At 40.2% G+C, this 22322-nt stretch overlaps 2 protein-coding genes across 3 annotated transcripts; one reads left to right on the top strand and one right to left on the bottom strand.

Annotated features, from left to right (window-relative positions):
- Positions 1–352: 352 nt before the first annotated feature.
- On the top strand, positions 353–10509 carry parp16 (poly (ADP-ribose) polymerase family, member 16). Of its 2 annotated transcripts, XM_088996507.1 has the most exons (7): positions 353–492; positions 1528–1724; positions 2540–2677; positions 2762–2968; positions 5930–6101; positions 6175–6319; positions 7319–10509. In XM_088996507.1, exons 2-7 carry the CDS (start codon positions 1536–1538, stop codon positions 7452–7454), a joined length of 987 nt encoding a protein of 328 aa, XP_088852633.1. In that variant the 5' UTR covers positions 353–492; positions 1528–1535; the 3' UTR covers positions 7455–10509. The 2 variants fall into 2 exon arrangements, with proteins under 2 accessions (XP_088852633.1, XP_088852632.1); XM_088996506.1 differs by lacking the exon at positions 353–492 and having other exon boundaries at positions 1582–2145.
- A 146-nt stretch (positions 10510–10655) lies between these two features.
- On the bottom strand, positions 10656–22082 carry ctdspl2a (CTD (carboxy-terminal domain, RNA polymerase II, polypeptide A) small phosphatase like 2a). The gene is made up of 13 exons (XM_088996505.1): positions 21832–22082; positions 18363–18574; positions 17859–17994; positions 17630–17776; positions 16739–16966; positions 16273–16369; positions 13917–14028; positions 13726–13812; positions 13591–13653; positions 13426–13505; positions 13133–13259; positions 11895–11990; positions 10656–11598 (listed from the first exon to the last, which is right to left on the bottom strand). Exons 2-13 carry the CDS (start codon positions 18549–18551, stop codon positions 11533–11535), a joined length of 1428 nt encoding a protein of 475 aa, XP_088852631.1. The 5' UTR covers positions 18552–18574; positions 21832–22082; the 3' UTR covers positions 10656–11532.
- Between the last annotated feature and the right edge of the window lie 240 nt (positions 22083–22322).

Below are 22322 nucleotides of genomic sequence, written 5' to 3'. Positions count from 1 at the left end.
TTAGCTGGAGGACACTGATTTGCTGTGGCGATCCTGAAGGGAAAAGCCGAAAGGAAAAGAAGAGAGAAGAAAGCATTGCTTCCGTTCTAAAAGCTTCACTTTGACATCAATCAATAGAATTACCCAAACACGGCTTTGTACACACACCCACACATACACACACACACACACACACACACACACACACACACACACACACACACACACACACACACACACACACACACACACACACAATCAACAACATACATATACATGTTGTATATTATGTATAATGTATATTATACATTTTCAAATAGAAAAAGAAGTTATATTAATGGGGATTCTTAATTTTATCTATTCAGAAATCGCGAGGGGGTGGTTTTAGTGAGATTCTTTCGAGGCTGGTTTGGATATGCTTTTTCCGATGAGTCTTTGAACGCAACAGTCACATTGGCTAATGTCAGTTTTTCTTCGTCTTGGACGACCTGTTCGGAGTTGAGCGAACTTGAGGTAAGGCCACTTCAACTTTCGTATTTCAGGGGAAGTCAATCTAGGACAACCCAGATACACCAAATCACATACATCTTCTGCAGTGAGTCGATAGTATTGTTTACATCGCAAGTGTATTTGCATATTGATACTTTTGTGATAGCGACCGTTAGCTGTTAGCATTAAAAGCTAAAGCCAACATTCACATGTTTAACCTCATGACAGCGATTTCATGCAATTGTGTAAGCATATCCACAGACAGTGCTTCGTACTTGTGATCCCCGATACGAAATGAATACCGTTTAATGTAAAACAGCGATGTTGTGTCTGTTGTGTTGCAGTCCGGAACAGTCCACTAAATAGTTTTCAAATTAAATGTGTTGAAAGGAACGAAAGATAAATATTGGTCGGACAAATAAATTCAGGGACCCTTTAAAATGCTTTGTTTTTTTCGTGGATTAACGGTCGATTTGGGGTTTTTCAGTTCACAATAAGTTGTTTTAAATTAAAAAAAAGTTTACAGACGACCAATTAAATTGAACAGTGTTGAGATCTTCAGCGCTTTCGCGATGCATTTGGGAGAATAAAGAGTCGAGATGGTCCTCTTGTTTAGATCATACAAGTAGGATATTTATTTGCCAGCGAGCAACCGCTGCGCTCATCGTCGCACGAGAAGTCAAACACATACATAAACTGGCTTTTATCGCTGTCAAGTCACGTGAGTGGCTGGGTTGCCAGATCAGCTCAGTATTACTGCATTACACAAAATGAAGATACAATGTAACTTACTTCACAAACAGGATAGATACTTGTGCGTTTTTGGTTAAATTGGAACTTTCATCCGAAATCCCAATATCCTCCAGATAGAAAGAATGGTTCCGTTTTCACTTCAAATCTCCTCATTTTATGCTCCACTTTGACAACATCCCTCTGTGGCTATATTGAGCTCCTCCTACCACCTATCCATACCACCAGATTCTGTTCAACAGCACCTACATCTCATCTCTATCTCATTTTGCCATTCTGTTAACACCTAATTGGGTTGCCTCTCCACAGTGCCGGGAATGCAGCCGCCACTGCCGCCAGAGGTAGTCCGAGAGTTGGTCTGCTCCTGTCTTCACAGAGATCCTGTGGCAGCCGATCTTCGCTGCAGCCTGTTTTTTGCTGCTGCCCAAAACTACAAGAAGGATTCTTTGCTTCGCCCTTTTCCTCCTCGATATATACACAAGGACAGTAAAGATTTTGATGCACTGGTAAAGTTAACATGATTTGGTTTGGAGGGTGGAGAAAGGGCACACGTTGTAGTGGGCTCAGCGAGGCCCACTCACCAGTTTCTGTTCCCCCAAGTCCACCGCATGTTCATTGAATTCGGGCTAAGTTTGAGGCGAAATCAGAGGCTGGAGAATGAGAAGTTCTTGTAAGAGGTTTACTGAATATTCAGGGCACAAGTGGAGTCACAAACAATCGTTCTGGTCACGGAAACACCACCACATTGCGCGCCACGATGTCTCTGCGCAGATCATATATACCCTAAGTGAGGCGCTGTGTCAGTGCTTTCGTCCTTTATTTTTCCCTCTCAGCAGCTCCTCCAAAAATGGTCATGACCTCTGCCTCCACTCCTCCGGCACTTTTCTCTGCATCATAATTATAAGTTGCTCTACAACAATTAACAATGTATGTAATAGCTTCAGCTTCCTATCGCATCTCCAAAACAAGTTTACAGTTGAGAGCGATCCGAAATTATAAATTGTATTGCAGTCCGCATGTTTCTGACTGTTACATATGAAACGTGAAAAAGCAGAGGAGACAAAATCACAGATTTGTTTGTGCATTTGTTATGATAGTATATTTACGCTGCACTTGTTTGTTAAAATTTTGTGACGTTAATGTATTGCTTGTGTTTGTTAAAAAAATAGATTTAAAAAAATAATCACATTAAATTGCAATCAGAATTATTTTTGTTACAATTGATCATCCCTAGGGGATATCCATCCATCCATGTTTTTTTGCCAGTGTATTCTCATTTTAGTGATCTGCATAAAAGCGAAAGCAAATTGCGTGTGTCTAGTTGGCAGATGTCAACTCCTTCCCTGGTGTGAGAGAGTTGGTACGGCTGCGACAAGGAGAGGGAGAGCACCACCTGGCTCTTGCGCATTGGATCCTCTCTTCCAAGAACTTTGCTGTCAAGACCCTTCAGAAGGATGAGGTACAACCCATTTCCGGCAAATGCACGCACGACAGCTTTTTTCCCCCCACTAACTCGGTTTTATTCATCCTCCCACTCTACCAGTACGGCAAACTTTGTACCTTGACGCAAAGCGACTGCGTTTCTGCTCCTGCGCCGGACTTCCTGTTCGAGCTGCAATACTGCGACCAACTGAACGTGCGCTTTGAGCGGGTGAGAGAGGACCGGGGTGTCTTCTATGCCTTCCACGGAAGTCGCCTGGAGAATTTTCACTCTATCATTCACAACGGACTACATTGTCACCTCAACAAGGTCAGTGTGGGATTCGGCTCTCAACTTGTATTTGAGTCGCTGTGAGTCATCTGTGAGTTTTGACTTCGACTTGTCACACTTTCAACTTTTGAAAAAAGATTTCATTCATTGGTTGGAAAGGCATTTTAAAGTGAAACATAACAGTGAAAGTTCTTTTTCATTTCTAAAATAGGCATCTCTCCCTAAATTAAATCACAAACAGAACTTCAAAGTCCTTCAAGATGCTACAGAGAAGATAGATAGCTAAATAGCTAGATAACTAGATAACTAAATAGCGAGATAGCGAAAGAGAAAGACAGATAAATAGATAGGTAGATAGCTAAATAGATAGCTAGAGAGTGTGCAGTAGACAATAAGGTCGCTAATTTTTTGGATTGGATTTGCCTTTATTAGTATCACAGTGGAGAAATTTACATCTCACAGCAGCAAAGTGACGAAGAGAATGAAATTTGTCAGTAAAGGGAAAAATGCTTGTCATATAACAAAATATCCATCTCTCTGGTCTGGGGAGTTTAGCTTTAGTTTAGGTTGCTAACGATCAATTTATTCTTGGAATCATCAATCAGCTCGACCTGTCATATTTTGGCCATTGTCTGGTTATGTCTTTACACCAAAGAGGAAAGCCAAGTGAGTCTAATATGTCCATCCATTCGTCCATGCAGCTTCTAAAATAGCAAACTCAAGTCAAAATGTGCCAACAAACTACTGTCAGCCTGAGACTTTAGGACAGAATAGTAATGATTTATTTGTTCTAAAATTATTAATTAGCATCGCTTTTCTGGTTCCTTTGATACTGAGATGCACAAAGTACACTGACACTCTTCATTAACTGCAAAACATTAAAATGTAGTTAAAACAGCTGTCTGAGCCCCATTACGTTTTTGGGAAGCCATTTGTACCCATAAAAAACCCAACTGAGGTCATCCTTACCAATTAAGTTAGATGTTAGCATTAGAGGCACCCATAAAAAATGCCAATACAGATATATTGGCCAACAATGAATTGATTACAATACAATACATATTGATTTATATAGCGCCTGGCTGATATATGAAATAACGTTGTCTCATAGCAAAAATATGATTCAAGAAAAAGAAGCAGAACCCTTCGAAATTAACCTAAGCTTTAATTTACAACATTGTGAATATGAGGACTATAACTTGGATTGAATTGAATTAGCCTTTTTGAGTCTCACAGTGGAGAAATGTACATTTCACAGCAGCAAAGTGATGAAAGTAAGAGGAAAGGAAAGGAAGAAGTATAAAAACAAAATACAGGAGATGGTGTATAGGCAGCTCCTCTCGCGGCGGCATCTTGAAGTCAAAACAACAAAAAAACTAAACAAATACTGTGACACAACACAAAAGACACAGAAAGAGGAGAGGATCAAAGTGTCCCTTTCATCAGTGGATCAAGGACGTCATGGTGCACGTGCACGTCTATCCATCCATCCATCCATTTTTCCGTACCGCTTATTCCTCATTAGGGTCGCGGGGGGTGCTGGAGCCTATCTCAGCTGTCTTCGGGCACGAGGCGGGCAACACCCTGAATTGTTTGCCAGCCAATCGCAGGGCACACAAAGACGTACAACACTCACTCTCACACTCTCACCTAGGGACAATTCGGACTGGTCAATCTGCCTGCCATGCATGTTTTTGGAGTGTGGGAGGAAGCCGGAGGACCCGGAGAAAACCCACGCGGGCCCGTCTACTACAAACTAAATGTTAAAAGCAAACACCAAGCTCTAGCATCCACTTTTAAAGGACAACCGACATCACTTTTTGTTTCCTAACTGACATCAGAAAAACGTTTTATAGCATCTAAAATACCCAAAACACGCAGGCTGATATTTTTTGTCAAAGCACAAAATCTGCAAAAAAATTGAGCTGCGAATTGGGCATTTTCAGAAAGTGATGTCACCCCAAGACGTCTTGCCTTGCTCGAGAATCAAAACAATGGCTTCAGATTCGGAGAATATACTTTCTTGTTACACATCCAGTTATGAATATGATTCAAATAGTTCTGAAGAGGAAAGTATAAATGTTTGCAATCGATTAAAGAAGGTCTTCAGGGTCAGTTTGAGTGATCAAGACTGAGGTGTAGTGTCACAGAAAATGCGGAAGATGGTGGCAGAGCTCCGTTGGAAATAGTTTTATTCTTCACTTTGGAATTTTTGTCAACGAATATCACAGAGTTGTCTTGGTGTAACATACAACGATTCCCCATTGCGTTATTTATGTGTTTTCCTTCTAATTTCGGCATCAACACAGATCAACGCAAAGTTTTCAGACCAAACAAAGTACCGCAAAATGCATTGAGGTGATGCAAGGCATGTCCTTTCTCGGTGAGGGGCGTTCCTTCAGTGACGTAGGGTGAGGACTCGTCACCAATTCAAAAACAAGACTTCCGGAATGTTCAGCGCGAGTCTTAAAACGTAAAATATAGCTATATGCGGTGGAATCCTTGTAAAATACACTCAGTAGAAGTCATTTGAAGCCATTTTACAAATTATGGACACAACTTGTCCGGCGACGTCGGTTGTCCTTTAAGGATGGTCGCAATGGTCGACCTAGTGTACTGGTACTGGGACGCTAAGTCACACAAACACAAACCTAGTTCGTGTTTTTCAATGATCTTCTGCTCAACCATAATTTTCTTTTGTGTCCTCTTCGGCTTAGCACGTAAGTACTCCACTTGACAACAAACCACACCTGCACTCAAAGAAAGGTGGTGATGAAAACTAGTCCGCCAGCCACCATGTGGTTTGAATCGTCTGCCGAAAACTAGTTTGTCAGCCGAGACTCTATGCTCGCAGATTTAATGTTCGTGAGCTGAAGCGTTCGTATGCGGAAGTATCACTGTATCTGTATTTTATCCACCTGTCAGTGAGGTGCTGAAGAAGTTTAGAAATTGATCATCTTCAACCGTCAACTCCAGCTAAAGCTTGTCCGTCGCACGCAGAACTCCGTGTTTGGAGAAGGGACCTACCTTACCAGTGACCTCAGCTTGGCTGTGCTCTACAGCCCCCACAGCAGCGGTTGGCAGGAAAGCCTGTTGGGCTCGCTGCTCAGCTGCGTCGCCTTGTGCGAAGTCATCGATCACCCGGACGTCAAGTGCCAAGTGAAGCGAAAAGGTGCGTCAGCATTGTGAAATCTGCGTTGTAAAGTCCAGCGGGAAGCTTTGTAACCTTGTCTTACTTGTGTCAGACTCCGAAATTGTCGACCGTCAGCGCTCGAGGGCCAAAAACAGTGAAGGAGGGGACGTGCCGGAAAAGTACTTTGTGGTCACAAATAATCAGCTTTTACGTGTCAAGTACCTGCTGGTTTACTCCCAGAGAAGACACACAGGCAGGTAAGAAGTACTGTACATGACATAAAAAGTATACGTTCAAAGTGTATTGCAATATTACTTGCACTACTTATTAAGTCATTAAGAATTGAAAATATAACGTAGCGCGCCATTCCCGAATTTGTTCGGGTTTTGTTTTTTCATGCTTGGGTGCTGGTAAAGCGCTGCCCATGGCCTCTGGCCATGTTTTTTTCTTTTACTTACGGAGGCAGCATTTCCCATTTTTTCCATATTAGCACTTAGTTCCAGCATCAGCTGTAGTTAAAATGCAATATAAATCAATATGTATGTATTGTATTTTGTACATGTGCCCTTATTTCAAGCTCATATAACTCGAGAGTCCAGACCCATATAAGTTAGGAATCAACTCTTTTTTTCGGATGAAACAAGAGAGTCAAAGGTTTCTTAAGCTGCATTGAATGTTTATATATAGTCCTAAAGGTGAATATTCTGTGTGTGAGTGGACACATTTTTGTGTCCACTTCTTCTTTGTGTCAAAGTCGAGGGCCCGGGGCCAAATCTGGCCCGCCACATCATTTTATTCGGCCCGCAACAGCAAATCAAACTTCTGAAATTCCATGATGCTTGCTAAAGTTCGAACCAAAGTTTCAAATTGTCCCATGTAAACCACAATAACAATCATTATTTTTTACTTCAAATTTGAATTTGAAGTAAAAAATTATTTTGTTGTGCGCTCTATATGTGATTTGTGGACGGAATTAAACATTTGAATGGTTTTCCCAAATTTATAACGAGAGGAAACTGTGACTACAATGTGGCCTGATGAAATAAGAGCGTCTAAGGTTTCTTACGCCGCAATGAATGTTTACGTTGTCCTAAAACTCAGTATTCTGTCGGTCCTGGAATTTGAATGACAATGACAAAAACCCTGGCACTGGAATGGACACATTTTTATGACTGTGGTACATAATTGCCACAAAATGTTCCAATATTTCGAATCGTGTTTATTTCAGTGTGATGTATGATCACTCTGATCCGCAGACGTTCCCGCAACACCTCATGGTTCCTCAGACACCATTTTGCCGTCATGATAAGTCTCTACCTTCTGCTGCTCATATTTATCGGCACGTTCAACTCCAACACGTTCACGTCCTTTTGGAACAGGCGTTTCAGTTGACCGACCGCACCAATACTGACTGGCTCTTCTTCCACTGTGCCTTCATCACTGTGACCGGAGGCTTCAGCACCTTAACTGCACATTTTGATAAGAGATATCATCAACAAAAAAAGTAGGAAGTTGTGTTCCTACACAAGTTTAAAAAAAAGGAAATTAACTCATTCACTGCCATTCCTGAATTTATTCGGGAATTGAAAAGCATGACATGTAGCGCCATTCCTGATTTTTTTCGGGTTTTGATTTTTCTTGCTTGCCGATAAAGCGCTGGTCAGACCTTTGGCAAAGCTTTTCCCTGCCACGAGGGGGGCAGTGTTTGCCTTTTGTGCAGCTGCCTCCATTTCAAGCTCAGATAACTCCAAACCCATATAATTTAGATTTTTTTTACTGATGAAGGAAGAAAGTGTAATGCGGCATTGGATGGTCATGTAGTCCTACAACTAAATATTCTGTGGGTCCTGCAATTTGAGTCACAATGACAAAAACTGGAGTCGACACATTTTTGCACATCGTCTGGCAATGAATGAGTTAAAGGACAACCGACGTCACTTTTTTGTTTCCTAACTGACATCAGAAAAACGTTTTATAGCATCTAAAATACCCAAAACATGCAGTATGATATTTTTAGTCAAATGCAAAACAAAAATAAAAATGACTTAAAGTGTCCGGTATCTGCAAAATGTTGAGCTGCGAATTGGGCATTTTCAGAAAGTCCCGCCCCCAGTTCGTGACATCACGCCAAGACGTCTTGCATCGCTGGAGAATCAAAACAATGGCTTCAGATTCGGGGAATATGCTTTCTTGTGACACATCCAGTTATGAATATGATTCAAATAGTTCTGAAGAAGAAAGCATACATGTTTGCAATCGATTAAAGCATTTATTCCGTGCCATTTTGAGGCAACATTGGGGGGAAATGGCGTCCAAGCTCCTGTGATGAATTAATCAGCCCGTTTCCACAGGCTGATAAATTCCTTCCATGGAGCTTGGTCGCCCTCTTCTGGCGGCTTTTTGGTGCAATACGAGGTTTTCAGACCAAACAAGTACAGCAAAATACATTGACGTGATGGAAGGACTGCTACAATGTGTCTTTTTTTCAGTCAGGAGCATTTCTTTAGTGACGTCACATACGGACTCGTCACCAACTCAAAAACAAGACTCCCTGAATATTAAGCGTGAGTCTTAAAACGTAAAATATAGCTATATACAGTGGAATCTTTGTAAAATACGCTCAATAGAAGTCATTTGAAGTGATTTTACAAATTATGGACGCAACTTGTCTCGAGGCGTCGGTTGTCCTTTAAAATGGGAACGTGTGTCATCCTTATTTAATCTATCTATTTTAATCTATCTATTTAATTAATCTAATCTTAATCGGTCAAATTCCCCCGCGGTAGCGAGCGACATATTCTGGAAAAATATCTGCAGCGTAAGTCACAAGAGCAAGTTAAGTGTTGGCGGACACGATTTGTGCATTTTTATATTTTTAATGCAGTGTATAACTTTGTGCTTGTACGAGAGGTAAGGATGTTAAAATGCAACTTTACTTTGTACTGTATGAAAGTTTGATGTTGGAATCCATGGCCATTTTCTGTTAGTTCCTATTGGGAAAAAGTGTTTCAGAATCTGAACAAACCACAAGATTGTGTTCGACCTTATCTTTCATATTGTCGTTAATGTTCCCTGAACTCTGGCAATGTTGCTTCTGTTCTTTTTTCTGTGCCTTGATAGTCTTTAAACATTGTTACAACTGCAATGGCTGTCTTGACTAATTATGTACTGATAAATATTGGCAATTGGAGTAAGTAAAAGTTTACTAGGCAAAAAAATAAAACACAGCAGTAACGTACAGATAGCTGATAAAACGTCAACTGTGCAAATTGCCCCATTCAAGGCTTTTTTATTATTGTTATGACAGCATTAAATACGTATGCTAATAATTAAGTAATTTATGAACAAAAAAATAGTACAAAGGTGTCACATTTGTATTTCTTTAGTCATCCTCGCAGGAAAAAGTTTGTACACCTTTGTTATAGAGTGAAATGTTAAAGTGTATCCGATCAAAAGTGGAGGTACAAACTCAAAAAGTTATCGCTGCCTGCAACTTTGAATCATTTTCCATGTGTTTTCAATGTTTTTTATTTTACTGCGGCTTTTGTATTCCACTGTTAATCAAAGATGTGGATTGACTGTAACCGTTGGTTGGTGAATGCAGAAGAGCTTTTTGATTAGTCAGCTTGCAAGGATACCTATATTATGTAGTTATTAACCGACTTGTACTGTCAGGCAGAGGCTGTTGTAATCAAATCATTAAGTACACATGGAATATGTCATGAAAATAAAATGTATTCAGCTCATTGTGGCTGTTTTAGAGTGCCTCATTCGCATACCTGTCATCCTGCGAGACACTGACCTTACTAACGGCTCAATTTTTTCTGACTGAGAAAAAAACAAATATGTGTAATATTTCTTTGTGCAATTTTATTAACAAAATTTCACATGTAAACAATACTTTTAACAGGTTACAAGATATTTCTAGCAATAATCAAGTGTGTTCTTTGTTGTAGAACATTGTTGCTTTTTTTGTTGTGGACATACTGAATTTGTCCACAACAAAAGAATTTTAATTGTGTTCTTACGATGTACGTTTATAAAAAATATGAATATTACAGCGGGAAAAAAACACGGTTAAATGTTTAATTTAACTGATTTCATTCAAAATAAAATTCCACTTAACCGAAACTTGTCTTCTCTGAACTTTTGTTTCGCCTCGAGACTTTTCGCATGGACTTGTTTTCTCGGTGGTCGACTTTGCTTTTTACGAGTTGCAATATTTGTGATAATTAACATTACTGCTAATATTTAATGATGAAAACTGAATCGAAAATATCTCAAAATTATATTTAACAATTTTTGCATTTCCTGTACAAACTTTCTTGTATGCCGTACACATCTAAAAATGCGCAAAAACCGGCTGATTGACAGGTGTCATTGGGACAACCCTGGAGACAACAACCTGCTGGGTTATATTCCAGCCAACATAAACTTGAAGTGGGTGTATTTTCACAGCTCAAATGTAGAGGGAGAAGAAACAATTTTTGAGTGACATTTGGAAGTCATGTGGGTTTAGCAAATTCAGCTGATGTTTGAATCTGGAACTGCAGAACCGTGAGGTTGTATTCTACCTGTACACATATGCAGGAACAGAGTCCTAGAAAAACATTTATTTTCATGGAAAAAAAATGAAACACTGAATACAACAGGATTGATCATTCAAGAGTCAATAAAACTTGTTTGTAACGCCAACGTCTGAAACATGTCCCAGAAAACAGGAATCCAAAGCAATGGCTGGTGTTAAGTCTTTCTTCTCCCCCCCAAACTGAGGCGTTCGTACACCTGTTTAAAAATCTGGTGGTTGTGGAATCAGCTTACAAATGGGCTGGATGTCAAAGCCCTTTGTCAAACAAGGTGCCAAATAGAAATCTCCAAAATGAGGGCACGGCCATTATGGCTTTGTATTCATTTAAGAGTTTACTCTATCTTACATTACAGAATCTTAAAACATTAAGAACTTTTTTTTAAACTGCACCGTTTAAACAGACAACTGCATTTAAAGGAGTAAAGCATCACAGAAGTAAAGCAGGCATACGGCAAATATAATACACTCCTATAATCCTTTTCTTAAAAAAAAAGAAGGTATCCATACTTAAATCTCAACATAAGACGTAAAAACCTTTAAGAGAAAAACAACCAATCTGTACATGTATATACAAGAAAATAGGAACTATAATACAAGTCTGACGGGCCGAACACAAACACATTCAGTTTTGTCGATCCAAAGTGGCAGACAAAACACCTCCATAAAAGCTAGCCCGCTGCAGCAAGCATTTCAGTCACAATATTAGTGTCTCTGCATAAAAACATCAATTTCACTCTTTTGTTTTTGCATCCTTTTTTTTTTTTTTTTTTTTTTTAGAAAAATCAATAATGTCAATATGGAGTTTATCAAGAAATCCATTGAATAGACCCTTCCTTGTGAAGAGAAGGCGACAGGGTCTCCGTTGTAGAGGACGTCCGCTGCTCAGTCTGAAGGCAGGAGGTCGTGCAAGCGAAAGCGCTCTCTGATGTGCGGTCGGACGTCATCGTTCTGCAACGAAAACAACAATGCATCATTGGCAGGGAAAGCGGGAGGGGTGGAATCAGGTCTAGTCAACCCCCACTATCAGTGGAACCGAGTTCAGTTGCCAAACTCCAAAATGACACCCTCGCACAACAATTTAGAATTCCTTTATGTGCCACATGAGGGCGGCAAGGAACTACTTTTGTCTGCCTGATCACCCTTCAAAGTGTTGCCACCACAGGATGCCCCCAAATGACCCCCAAAGCAGCACCAAATTCCCAGTAAAAAGCAGGGTTCACTGGATGTAATGTTAAAACTCTTACCAGTTCCACCAACTTCTCCAGGAAAGGAACCAACTTGAGAAGCTCGCTGTCATTTCTATCCACGAACCAGCTCTCGATTGGGATCCCGTTGGAGAGCTGATGACCCAAAAAATAAGAATAATGTTCAGAAAATTTCAAAATTGCTCATTGTGGGACTATTAAAGGCTTTGTGATTCTAAAAACAATACCCTTGAGAAGCATTTATTTCACTTTACAGTGACTTTAAAGGACAACCGACGCCTCCGGACAAGTTGTGTCCATAATTCGTAAAATCATTTCACATGACTTCGACTGAGTGCGTTTTACAAAGATTCCACCGCATATAGCTATATTTTACGTTTTAAGACTCGCACTGAATATTCAGGAAGTCTTGTTTTCGAGTTGTGACGAGTCCGTACGTGGCGTCACGTCAGGAACGCCCCTGACCAAGAAAGTGACCCACAATGCATTTTGGTTACTTTGCTCTCAAAACATCATGTTGATGCCAAAATTAGAAGCAAAACACATAAATAATGCGATGGTGAATCGTTATGTGTTGCACCAAAACTACTATTTGATACTAGTTGACACAAATTCCCAGCTGACAAATCAGCCCATTTCAAACGGAGCTTGGGCGCCATCTTGTGCATTTTCTGGGAAAGCTACATTGGAGTCCTGACGGCTCGAATTGATACAGGAGGACTTCTTTCATCGATTGCAAACATGTATGCTTTCCTCTTCAGAACTATTTGAATCATATTCATAACTGGATGAGTAACAAGAAAGCATCTTCTCCGAATCTGAAGCCATAGTTTTGAGTCTTGAGCAATGCAAGACGTCCTGGTGTGACGTCACGAACAAGGGGGCGGGACCTTCTGAAACTCGCCATTTCTGAGGTCCGAAGTAGTTTTGGGACACTTTAACTCATTTTTATTGGTGTTTTGCATTTGACTAAAAATATCAGCCTGCGTGTTTTGGGTATTTTAGATGCTGTAAAACATTTTTCTGATGTCAGTTAGGAAACAAAAAAATGGTGTTGGTTGTCCTTTAAACATATTTACTACATAACATGTTTCTATAAAAATAAAAAATGGTGGTTCAATCATTTTCTATCACAATCGAAATCTGATGGGATTATTTGTGGAGTTTTCATTGGTCATTTTCATTTCATTTTAACTTTTGCTGACACTGATTTTATACTTTGCTTTAGAACGAATAACACTTTCACTGACGTACAATTGAGGACTACGGGTTGTTACCTGATAGGCGAAGGCTTGAGGTGAGTTGTCGATTATTATCGTCTTGGACAGATCTCGTCCCAAAATGTTGAGGTCTTTTATGTAATTTCCTTGGACGCACACACAGTGTTCACGAAACAGACGGTGTCTAAAAACATAAATACATGTTCGCCATTGAGGAAAAAAACACAGGGAAGACACACCCCTTTTGAGTCATTTGTACCCACACGCACCCTAAATTAAACATTTTTTTTTTTTTACTTCTCAATAATTTTACCCACAAAAATTTCAGGGAGAAATTATTCTTCACTGACCTGACCAGCTGCTTTTTGGGATCAAGGATGTTAAGCAACTTGTCGGCGTACACTTTCTTGGACGCCGTGAAGAGAATAATCTGAAATCATGTGAGAATTCAAACAAGAGCATCTTGAGTTAAGCAAGTATCATGCTATGCAGTGTGGCGGGGGCAAAAACCCTACCTCATACATTTGAGACATGCGCTCGAGAAACTCCCGGAAAAATGGCCGTAATCGCACATACACCTGTGTTGAATTTTTTTTAATGATTACAAACAATAATAGAATATCCACACATGACCAGTGTACAGTTCTTACCTGGTATATTACATCCTGAAAAAGCACAGGGAACGTCAGCGCGGCATCTTCCAGTTCATTCAAACTGCAGTGAACTAAAGTTTCATCCTGAAAAACAAAAAAGTACACCGTGAAAACCTGAGCAAAAAAACACATCCACTCGCCTTCCAAGAGGACCCACAGAGCAAACAAAAAAGCTCTTGAGTATTTACCAAATCCAGGACGAGCGAAAACTCTGGCGTGCTGCGTGTCTTCAACGGTAGTGCTGGTTTGCGTGTCAGCTGCTCTTCTGTCAATGGTGGCACGTGCTTGATGAAAAAGTACCTGCAAAGCAGAATGTATACATGTAGCAGCTACTACTAGCGATAGATAGCCAGTGTAGTCTTGTCTACTTTGGTGCTGACGTGTACTTGAGTAAAATAATTAGGTAACAAATTCATTTCAATCTTAAAAGACAACCGACACCTACGGACAAGTTGCGTCCATAATTAGTAAAATGGCTTCAAATGACTTCTACTGGGCGTATTTTAATAAGATCCTGCCGCATATAGCTATATTTTACGTTTAAAGACTCGCGCTGAACATTCAGGAAGTCTTGTTTTTGAGTTGGTGACGAGCCCTCACGTGACATCAGAAAAGGACCGCCTCCCGACCGTAAAAAAGACGCATTGTAGCGTCTTTCCATCACGTCAATGTATTTTGCTGTACTGTTTTTTTGAAACCCTTGTGTTACATCCAAAAGCCGCCAGCAGAGGGAGTCAACCTCCATGGAAGGTGATTTATCAGCCTGTGGAAACGGGCTGATTCATTCCTCACAGCTCGGTGGCCATTTTCTTGCCTCTTTTTGGGTGATACATTTCCCCCCAATGTTGCCTCAAAATGGCACGGAATACATTCTTTAATTGACTGCAAACATTTATGCTTTCCTCTTCATAACTATTTGAATCATATTCATAACTGGATGAGTAGCAAGAAAGCACCTTCTCCAAATCTGAACTCTCTGAAGCCATTGTTTTGATTCTGGAGCAAGGTAGTGTGTGACCAATAGTGACGTCACGAACTTAAAGTGTCCCAAAACTACTTCAAAATGACCCCGGAAGTGGCGAGTTTCAGAAGGTCCCGCCACCTTCTGAAACTCGCCACTTCCGGGGTCATTTTGAAGTAGTTTTGGGACACTTTAAGTCATTTTTATTGGTGTTTTGCATTTGACTAAATATCAGCCTGCATGTTTTGGGTATTTTAGATGCTGTAAAACGTTTTTCTGATGTCAGTTAGGAAACAAAAAAATGGTGTCGGTTGTCCTTTAACTCATTCGCTGCCATTCCCAAATTTATTTGCAAATTGAATGACGTGGAGTGCCATTCCCAAATTTGTTCGGGTTTTGGTTTGTCTTGCAAGGTTGCCGATAAAGCGCTGATCAGACCTCTGGCAATGTTTTTCCCTTCCACGACAGGGCAGCATTTTTCTTTTGTCCATGTTAGCGCTTTGTTCCAGCTTAAGCTGTTCTTAAAGCGCTATATAAACCAATATGTATGTATTGTATTTTGTACAGCCACCCTCATTTCAAGCTCAGATAACTCCAGGCCCAAATCTTTTTATTTAGTCCTAAATTAAAATTGGTTCCTGCAATTTGAGTGAAAATGACAAAAACCCTGACACTGGACTGGACACATTTTTGCACATTGTCTGGCAGAGAATGAGTTAACATATACTCTGGAAATTGGTTTTACCGCCATCTTGTGGTTGGTATGTTATTTTATCTATTGATATATATATATATATATATATATATATATATATATATATATATATATATATATATGTGTGTGTGTGTGTGTGTGTGTGTGTGTGTGTGTGTGTGTGTGTGTGTGTGTGTGTGTGTGTGTGTGTGTGTGTGTGTTTAATGCAGCCACAATTCTCCCCTCACGTGATTGACGAGTAAAACATATATCCACTTGGCCCAAGGAGCTCCATTCTGATATTTATCTGCTATTTTTCTCAACGGCTCATTAACTCATTCGCTGCCAGCCATATGCAAAATGTGTCCACTTCAGTGCCAGGGTTTTTGTCATTGTCACATGAATTCCAGGACCCACAGAATATTGAGTTTTAGGATTACATAAACATTCAATGCAATGTAAGAAATATTAGACTCTATTCTTTCATCAGAAAAAAGAGTTAATTAAATTTATTTTTAAATTAAATTTTTTAAATTAAAAAATTACTCCTAAATTAAATGGGTCTGGAGTTATATGAGCTTGAAATGAGGGCAGTTGTCCAAAATACAATGCAATGCATCAAGATTGGTTTATATAGCGCCTTAACAACGGCTGAAGCTGGAACAAAGCGCTAATATGGAAAAAAGGGAAATACTGCCCGCTTGTGGAAGGGGAAAACATTGCCAGAGTTCTGGCCCGCGCTATATTGTCACCGAAACGAGAAAAAAAACGAAACCAGAATTAATTCAGGAATCTCGCTCTACATCATATTTTCAATTCCCAAATAAATTCATGAATGGCAGTGAATGAGTTAAATGAGCACGTGCCGGTGTGCGCGTGCGGCACTCACGGGTCAAACACCTCCCAGTCTTCATCGTAAGATGGCTCTGCTGGGGCGGAGGGGATCGTGTGTAGATAGCTGCCATCTGGCAAACAACCGGGAGGAGCTGTTGGAGACAGAAAAGATGGACTTTATGTCGTGTTATGAGATGTGTATGAAGATGACGTGTAAAGGTGAAGTGGTTTAAATATACAAGAGATTATCAAAATGTTTCAGGGAGGTGGAATGTTTAAATGGCTTATGTTGCAGTGTTACATTTATTTAACTCCCACCCTCATTCCCAGCCTATTTTTGTCATTTTTTAAAGAATATTAGCAGATTAAAGTATGCATCCAGGTAATTGGTTGTCAAAGCAAATAAACATTTTGCGTTCACCTGGAGGACTGACAAATTCTTCACCCTTGTGCACAGTTAGCGAGCAGTGAATGACATGCCTTGACGTGAGAGTGCCTCAGTGAGTCCGAGTTGGGAGTACCTGTTAACGGGGGCATGTCGATTTCAGTCACAATTTCGCCATCCTCCACAGTGGAGTTGGCGCTCATTTGGAGCCTCTGAGGCAACGGGGGGCTGCCGTGACAAGCGGTGATGCCTTCGGAGGACGTGAGCGTGCTACTGGGCATTTCCTTAGCCTGCTCGATGTCAAGCTGCTTCATGATCTCTTCTGCCTCCATGGCTTGGCCTGGAGAGTCTGAACCAGGCGTGGCTGAAGAAAAGATACAGAAATGTTTCAGACCTTTGCAAAAAATGCACTTTTTGTTGTTTCCTTACAAACAGTGCCCGCTCAAAGTGAAAAAAAAACAACAAAAAAAACAGATACTGACGCTCCCCGACTTACGAACATTCGAGTTACGAACAATGGTACATGCAAACATTTTGTTTACGCGATGGATGTTTATGCGACGGACACCAAGGCTGACCAATCCGCGCCTGCCTATGCTGGTGTTGCCAATGAGTTCAGGCCGCGATCCGCCGAGCTTGCTTCCGATTGGCTGCATAGAGTATGTGGGCGGGGAGTAAATCCCTCTTCCCAGTGGACGCTCCAGGAGGACACGATGCATAACAAAAAGTTGGTGGCAGTAATGACGTGCTAGCAGCTTCAGTAATGGCTTAGTGAAGACCCAAGGATATTTGTCGTCATACTACTACAGTCGGTGTGAATTTATTTGACGACTGTTAGAGCGTCTATGTTTTATACGTCGTCGTTCAGTGTTTGACTTAAACATACATTCCATATAAAATATAGCACTGAAGCACCTTACGAACAAATTCACCTTACGAACGACCGCTCGGAACGTATCTCGTTGGTAAGGTGGGGAGCGTCTGTACAAGCAGGTCATTGAAGGACAATGTGGTGTGTGATTTTTACCAATTTTGGTCGCTGGTGAGAAAAAGTTGAAAACAGGAGAAAGGATAGTTCCCAGGAGGGTGGTGTGGGGAGGACTGCTCGCCGCCTCAACTGAAGCTTCTAGTTTTCCATTTGGTTTTAAGGGTTTGTCGCTGCATGTTATTGAATCTAAACCAAGAAATCAAATTATTCCACAAGGGGAAGAGAGTTGCTTCATGGCAGAAGTCATGTTGTTAACATGTTGTTGTACCTTTACTTGGACTTTTTCGGCAAACTCGAGAGACGGTTTTGTTGGCAAGGCCTCGTGTTTGTGGTGCTGAGGTGATGAGATCGCTTTTATCGCTGCCATCAATCCGACTCCTCTTGGCGGGAATATCTGGCTCCACCTACCAAGTATTAAAAAATGACAAAAAAAAAAACGTTTTTCGATTCATTGATTCATTCAAGTTAAGGTTTGGACAGCACTTTAGAGCTGTTACATTTTGGAAACAAAAAAATCGGAACCTGGGGTTATAAATTCAATTTGTTGACACCAGAAATACGTGTAAACTGAAGTAATATAACTGTGAAATGTAAATTTCTCCACTGTGAGACTAATAAAGGCATATCCAATCCAATCCAATATTTACTATTGGAATGAATGGAAATGTCATCAATTCATTCCAGCCCAAAAACTACTTTACAATGACCTTTTATTAATTCATACGTGACTAAAATGAAATTACAAATCAGCTGTGTGTATCGTCAAGCCTACCTTGACTGGATCACCCCGGATAAACTTCTTGATGGTGGACAAGAGGCCCGTTTCATTCTTTGGCATTCTGCCTCGGGCTCTCAGTGGGTGTGCCTCCACTGCACAGCGTTTCCTTTTCACCTGGGACGTTGGGGCTCGGCGGCCTGCGGTGGGCTGCTGAGGAGCTTTACGCGCTCTCAGCCGCATCATGCTCCAGCATCACATAGAAGGATCTGACAAGAGGTGGCAAACTAACAGTTAGTGCCATTCAAGATTGTACTGTTTTGATGAACAATTTCATGTATGTATTCATTTCACAAAGTTTACTCTTGTGTTTGAAGTTTAAATTGTCGTTGTGGTGCACAAACAAAAACCATGTTATTTTGCATGCTTATGACTGTTGTTGGGTTATTTCAAGTTATTTTTTTGCAACACTAAGCATACCCATGGACATGGAGCACCCTCACCCAAAAAAATAGAAACAACTATATATTTTATGCAAGTAAAAACTCATCTAAAAATCAGTTTTGTATCCCAGTTGTTTTCGATGGAAACATGTTCGTCTTATTTCTAATATTTAACTCATTCACTGCCATTCACAAATTTATTCGGGAGTTGAAAATATGACAAATGTGAAATGTGACATTCCCGAATTAATTTGTGTTTTGTTTTTTTCTTGCTCGTGCTCTGATAAAGCACTGGCCAGGGCCTCTGACAATGACCATTTCCCTTTTGTTCCATGTTAGCGCTTTGTTACAGCTTCAGCTGTTGTTAAAGCGCGATATAAACTATGTATGTATGTATGTATGTATGTATGTATGTATGTATGTATGTATGTATGTATGTATGTATGTATGTATGTATGTATGTATGTATGTATGTATGTATGTATGTATGTATGTATGTATGTATGTATGTATGTATGTATGTATGTATGTATGTATGTATGTATGTATGTATGTATGTATGTATGTATGTATGTATGTATGTATGTATGTATGTATGTATGTATGTATGTATGTATGTATGTATGTATGTATGTATGTATGTATGTATGTATGTATGTATGTATGTATGTATGTATGTATGTATGTATGTATGTATGTATGTATGTATGTATGTATGTATGTATGTATGTATGTATGTATGTATGTATGTATGTATGTATGTATGTATGTATGTATGTATGTATGTATGTATGTATGTATGTATGTATGTATGTATGTATGTATGTATGTATGTATGTATGTATGTATGTATGTATGTATGTATGTATGTATGTATGTATGTATGTATGTATGTATGTATGTATGTATGTATGTATGTATGTATGTATGTATGTATGTATGTATGTATGTATGTATGTATGTATGTATGTATGTATGTATGTATGTATGTATGTATGTATGTATGTATGTATGTATGTATGTATGTATGTATGTATGTATGTATGTATGTATGTATGTATGTATGTATGTATGTATGTATGTATGTATGTATGTATGTATGTATGTATGTATGTATGTATGTATGTATGTATGTATGTATGTATGTATGTATGTATGTATGTATGTATGTATGTATGTATGTATGTATGTATGTATGTATGTATGTATGTATGTATGTATGTATGTATGTATGTATGTATGTATGTATGTATGTATGTATGTATGTATGTATGTATGTATGTATGTATGTATGTATGTATGTATGTATGTATGTATGTATGTATGTATGTATGTATGTATGTATGTATGTATGTATGTATGTATGTATGTATGTATGTATGTATGTATGTATGTATGTATGTATGTATGTATGTATGTATGTATGTATGTATGTATGTATGTATGTATGTATGTATGTATGTATGTATGTATGTATGTATGTATGTATGTATGTATGTATGTATGTATGTATGTATGTATGTATGTATGTATGTATGTATGTATGTATGTATGTATGTATGTATGTATGTATGTATGTATGTATGTATGTATGTATGTATGTATGTATGTATGTATGTATGTATGTATGTATTGCATTGTATTGTATTTTGGACTGCTGCAGTCATTTCAAGCTCATATAACTCCAGACCCATATGGTTTAGGAATTAACTATTTTTTCCTGATGAAAGAAGAGAGTCTAAGGTTTCTTATGCTGCATTGAATGTCTGTGTAAGCTCTCAGTCGTACAGGAGTGGTCCATCGATGACAAGGTTTCTTCAGCCGTCATCTGTACTTTTTTGAAGGTGTCGGACGTTTCGCCTCCTATCCAAGAGGCTTCGTCAGCGAACTAAAGTCTTACTGGTCGTATCGGTCCTATTTATATATCCCTAATGTCCAGACATGGCGGCGCCGGACACAGCTATGATAGGTCCCTACTCTCAGGTTGGGGGGAGCAGAGGACCACTCCCTGTGGCCCCGTTGATTGTTCCTACATTCCTGACTAACGACTAGCTTGTTTGCCCCACTCCCTCCGGTACCACCTCATCAGCATTACGACCGACACGACCAGTAAGACTTTAGTTCGCTGACGAAGCCTCTTGAATAGGAGGCGAAACGTCCGACGCCTTCAAAAAAGTACAGATGACGACTGAAGAAACCTTCTCATCACTGCATTGAATGTTTATGTAGTCCTAAAAGTCGATATTCTGTGGATCCTGGAATTCGAGTGACAATGACAAAACCCTGGCACTGGAGTGGGCACATTTTTGCACGTCTGGCAGTAAATTACTAAACGAATTATTAGTTACATTCTGAAAATAACACTTGGGACAGAATGGTTTTAGTGTTGTCTTCGCATCACTGAGGACAACTTGTCTGCTTCCATTGCGACGCAGCCGATGTCAACACTGCTTCACGCTGCTCACTCGTGTCTACACCGCCACACATGGATGATCAATTCGGTTAATCGATGTGCGTATCTCGAGTTATGTGTGGTCACTTTAAATTGCGACCACTTGGCCTAATGTCTTCTTAAATGTGCTTTTATAAGCAACGTCGAATGCCCATAGCGTAAAACATACGAACACCAGAAACGTCAACGACGGTTTGCGTCAGCCCCGCCACTGTCTAAACTTGACGCGTACAATCTACGCCAGTGGAGGATGGACGGGATCGTGACAATACCAGACACTGTTTCAGTGTTCCCTCCGTCAATATTTCAACATTGTCAGGTACCTTCCGGTCATTTCCGTCGCTAACGTTTAGCCACGGTTAGCTTCGAGGCTAACAACCCGAGAGGCAAACGATGACATTTTGAATAACCAACCACTTTCGGCCGTACTTTTTGCGAGCTCATTGAATTGGCAGTCAAATAAGCAAGATTTCTCAACGCAATGCGTTGGCGTTGTTTTGTTTCTTCCGCGACTATTTTCAGCCATTAGACTACGCCCCCTTTTCTGGCTAGCAGTTTGCTAGCACACAAGCTAAGCGGGAGGTACAAACACTTCTCCGCTTACACATGTTGACGCCGTCCTTGTACTCACAGAAAATGGACGAAGCTCTTCCAAAACGTCTCGCTGCGTTTTCAGCTCTGCGGCAGAGAATTTGCCAGACAGCCCCTGTCTGAAGTTGTAGTGCTTACTCTCGCCCAGTGGCGTCTGTCGCTGTCGGTAGTTTGTAGTCACAGATCGGCCATGTCTGCAGACGCCATTTCCCGCCTCCTCCTCATCACAAACATGCGCGAGTACGCGCGAGAATGCGACAGTCGCGCGCGCGCGAACGAAACAACGTGGCGTGAGTCGACAGGGAAGATGTTTTGGACAGCACTGTTGACACGGCTCCTACCTGTGTACGCTTAAACAGCAGTTACAAAAAAACACTAGGAGAAATCGAAACGAAGAAATGCCATCAAAATGAAAGACGAATCTGAACGAAACGGGGAACACTGGCACACGCAGATTCACTTTTCGACTGATTCCGCCCGCATTTTTTCATATTTCTTTTGTTGGGGCAGGGGAGGCCAAATAAAAATTGT

Source organism: Hippocampus bargibanti, linkage group LG05 (genome assembly GCF_051943395.1).
Source record: "Hippocampus bargibanti isolate YZ-2025 linkage group LG05, ASM5194339v1, whole genome shotgun sequence".
Taxonomy (NCBI): Eukaryota; Metazoa; Chordata; class Actinopteri; order Syngnathiformes; family Syngnathidae; genus Hippocampus; species Hippocampus bargibanti.
This window is presented reverse-complemented; position numbering and strand designations above follow the sequence as displayed.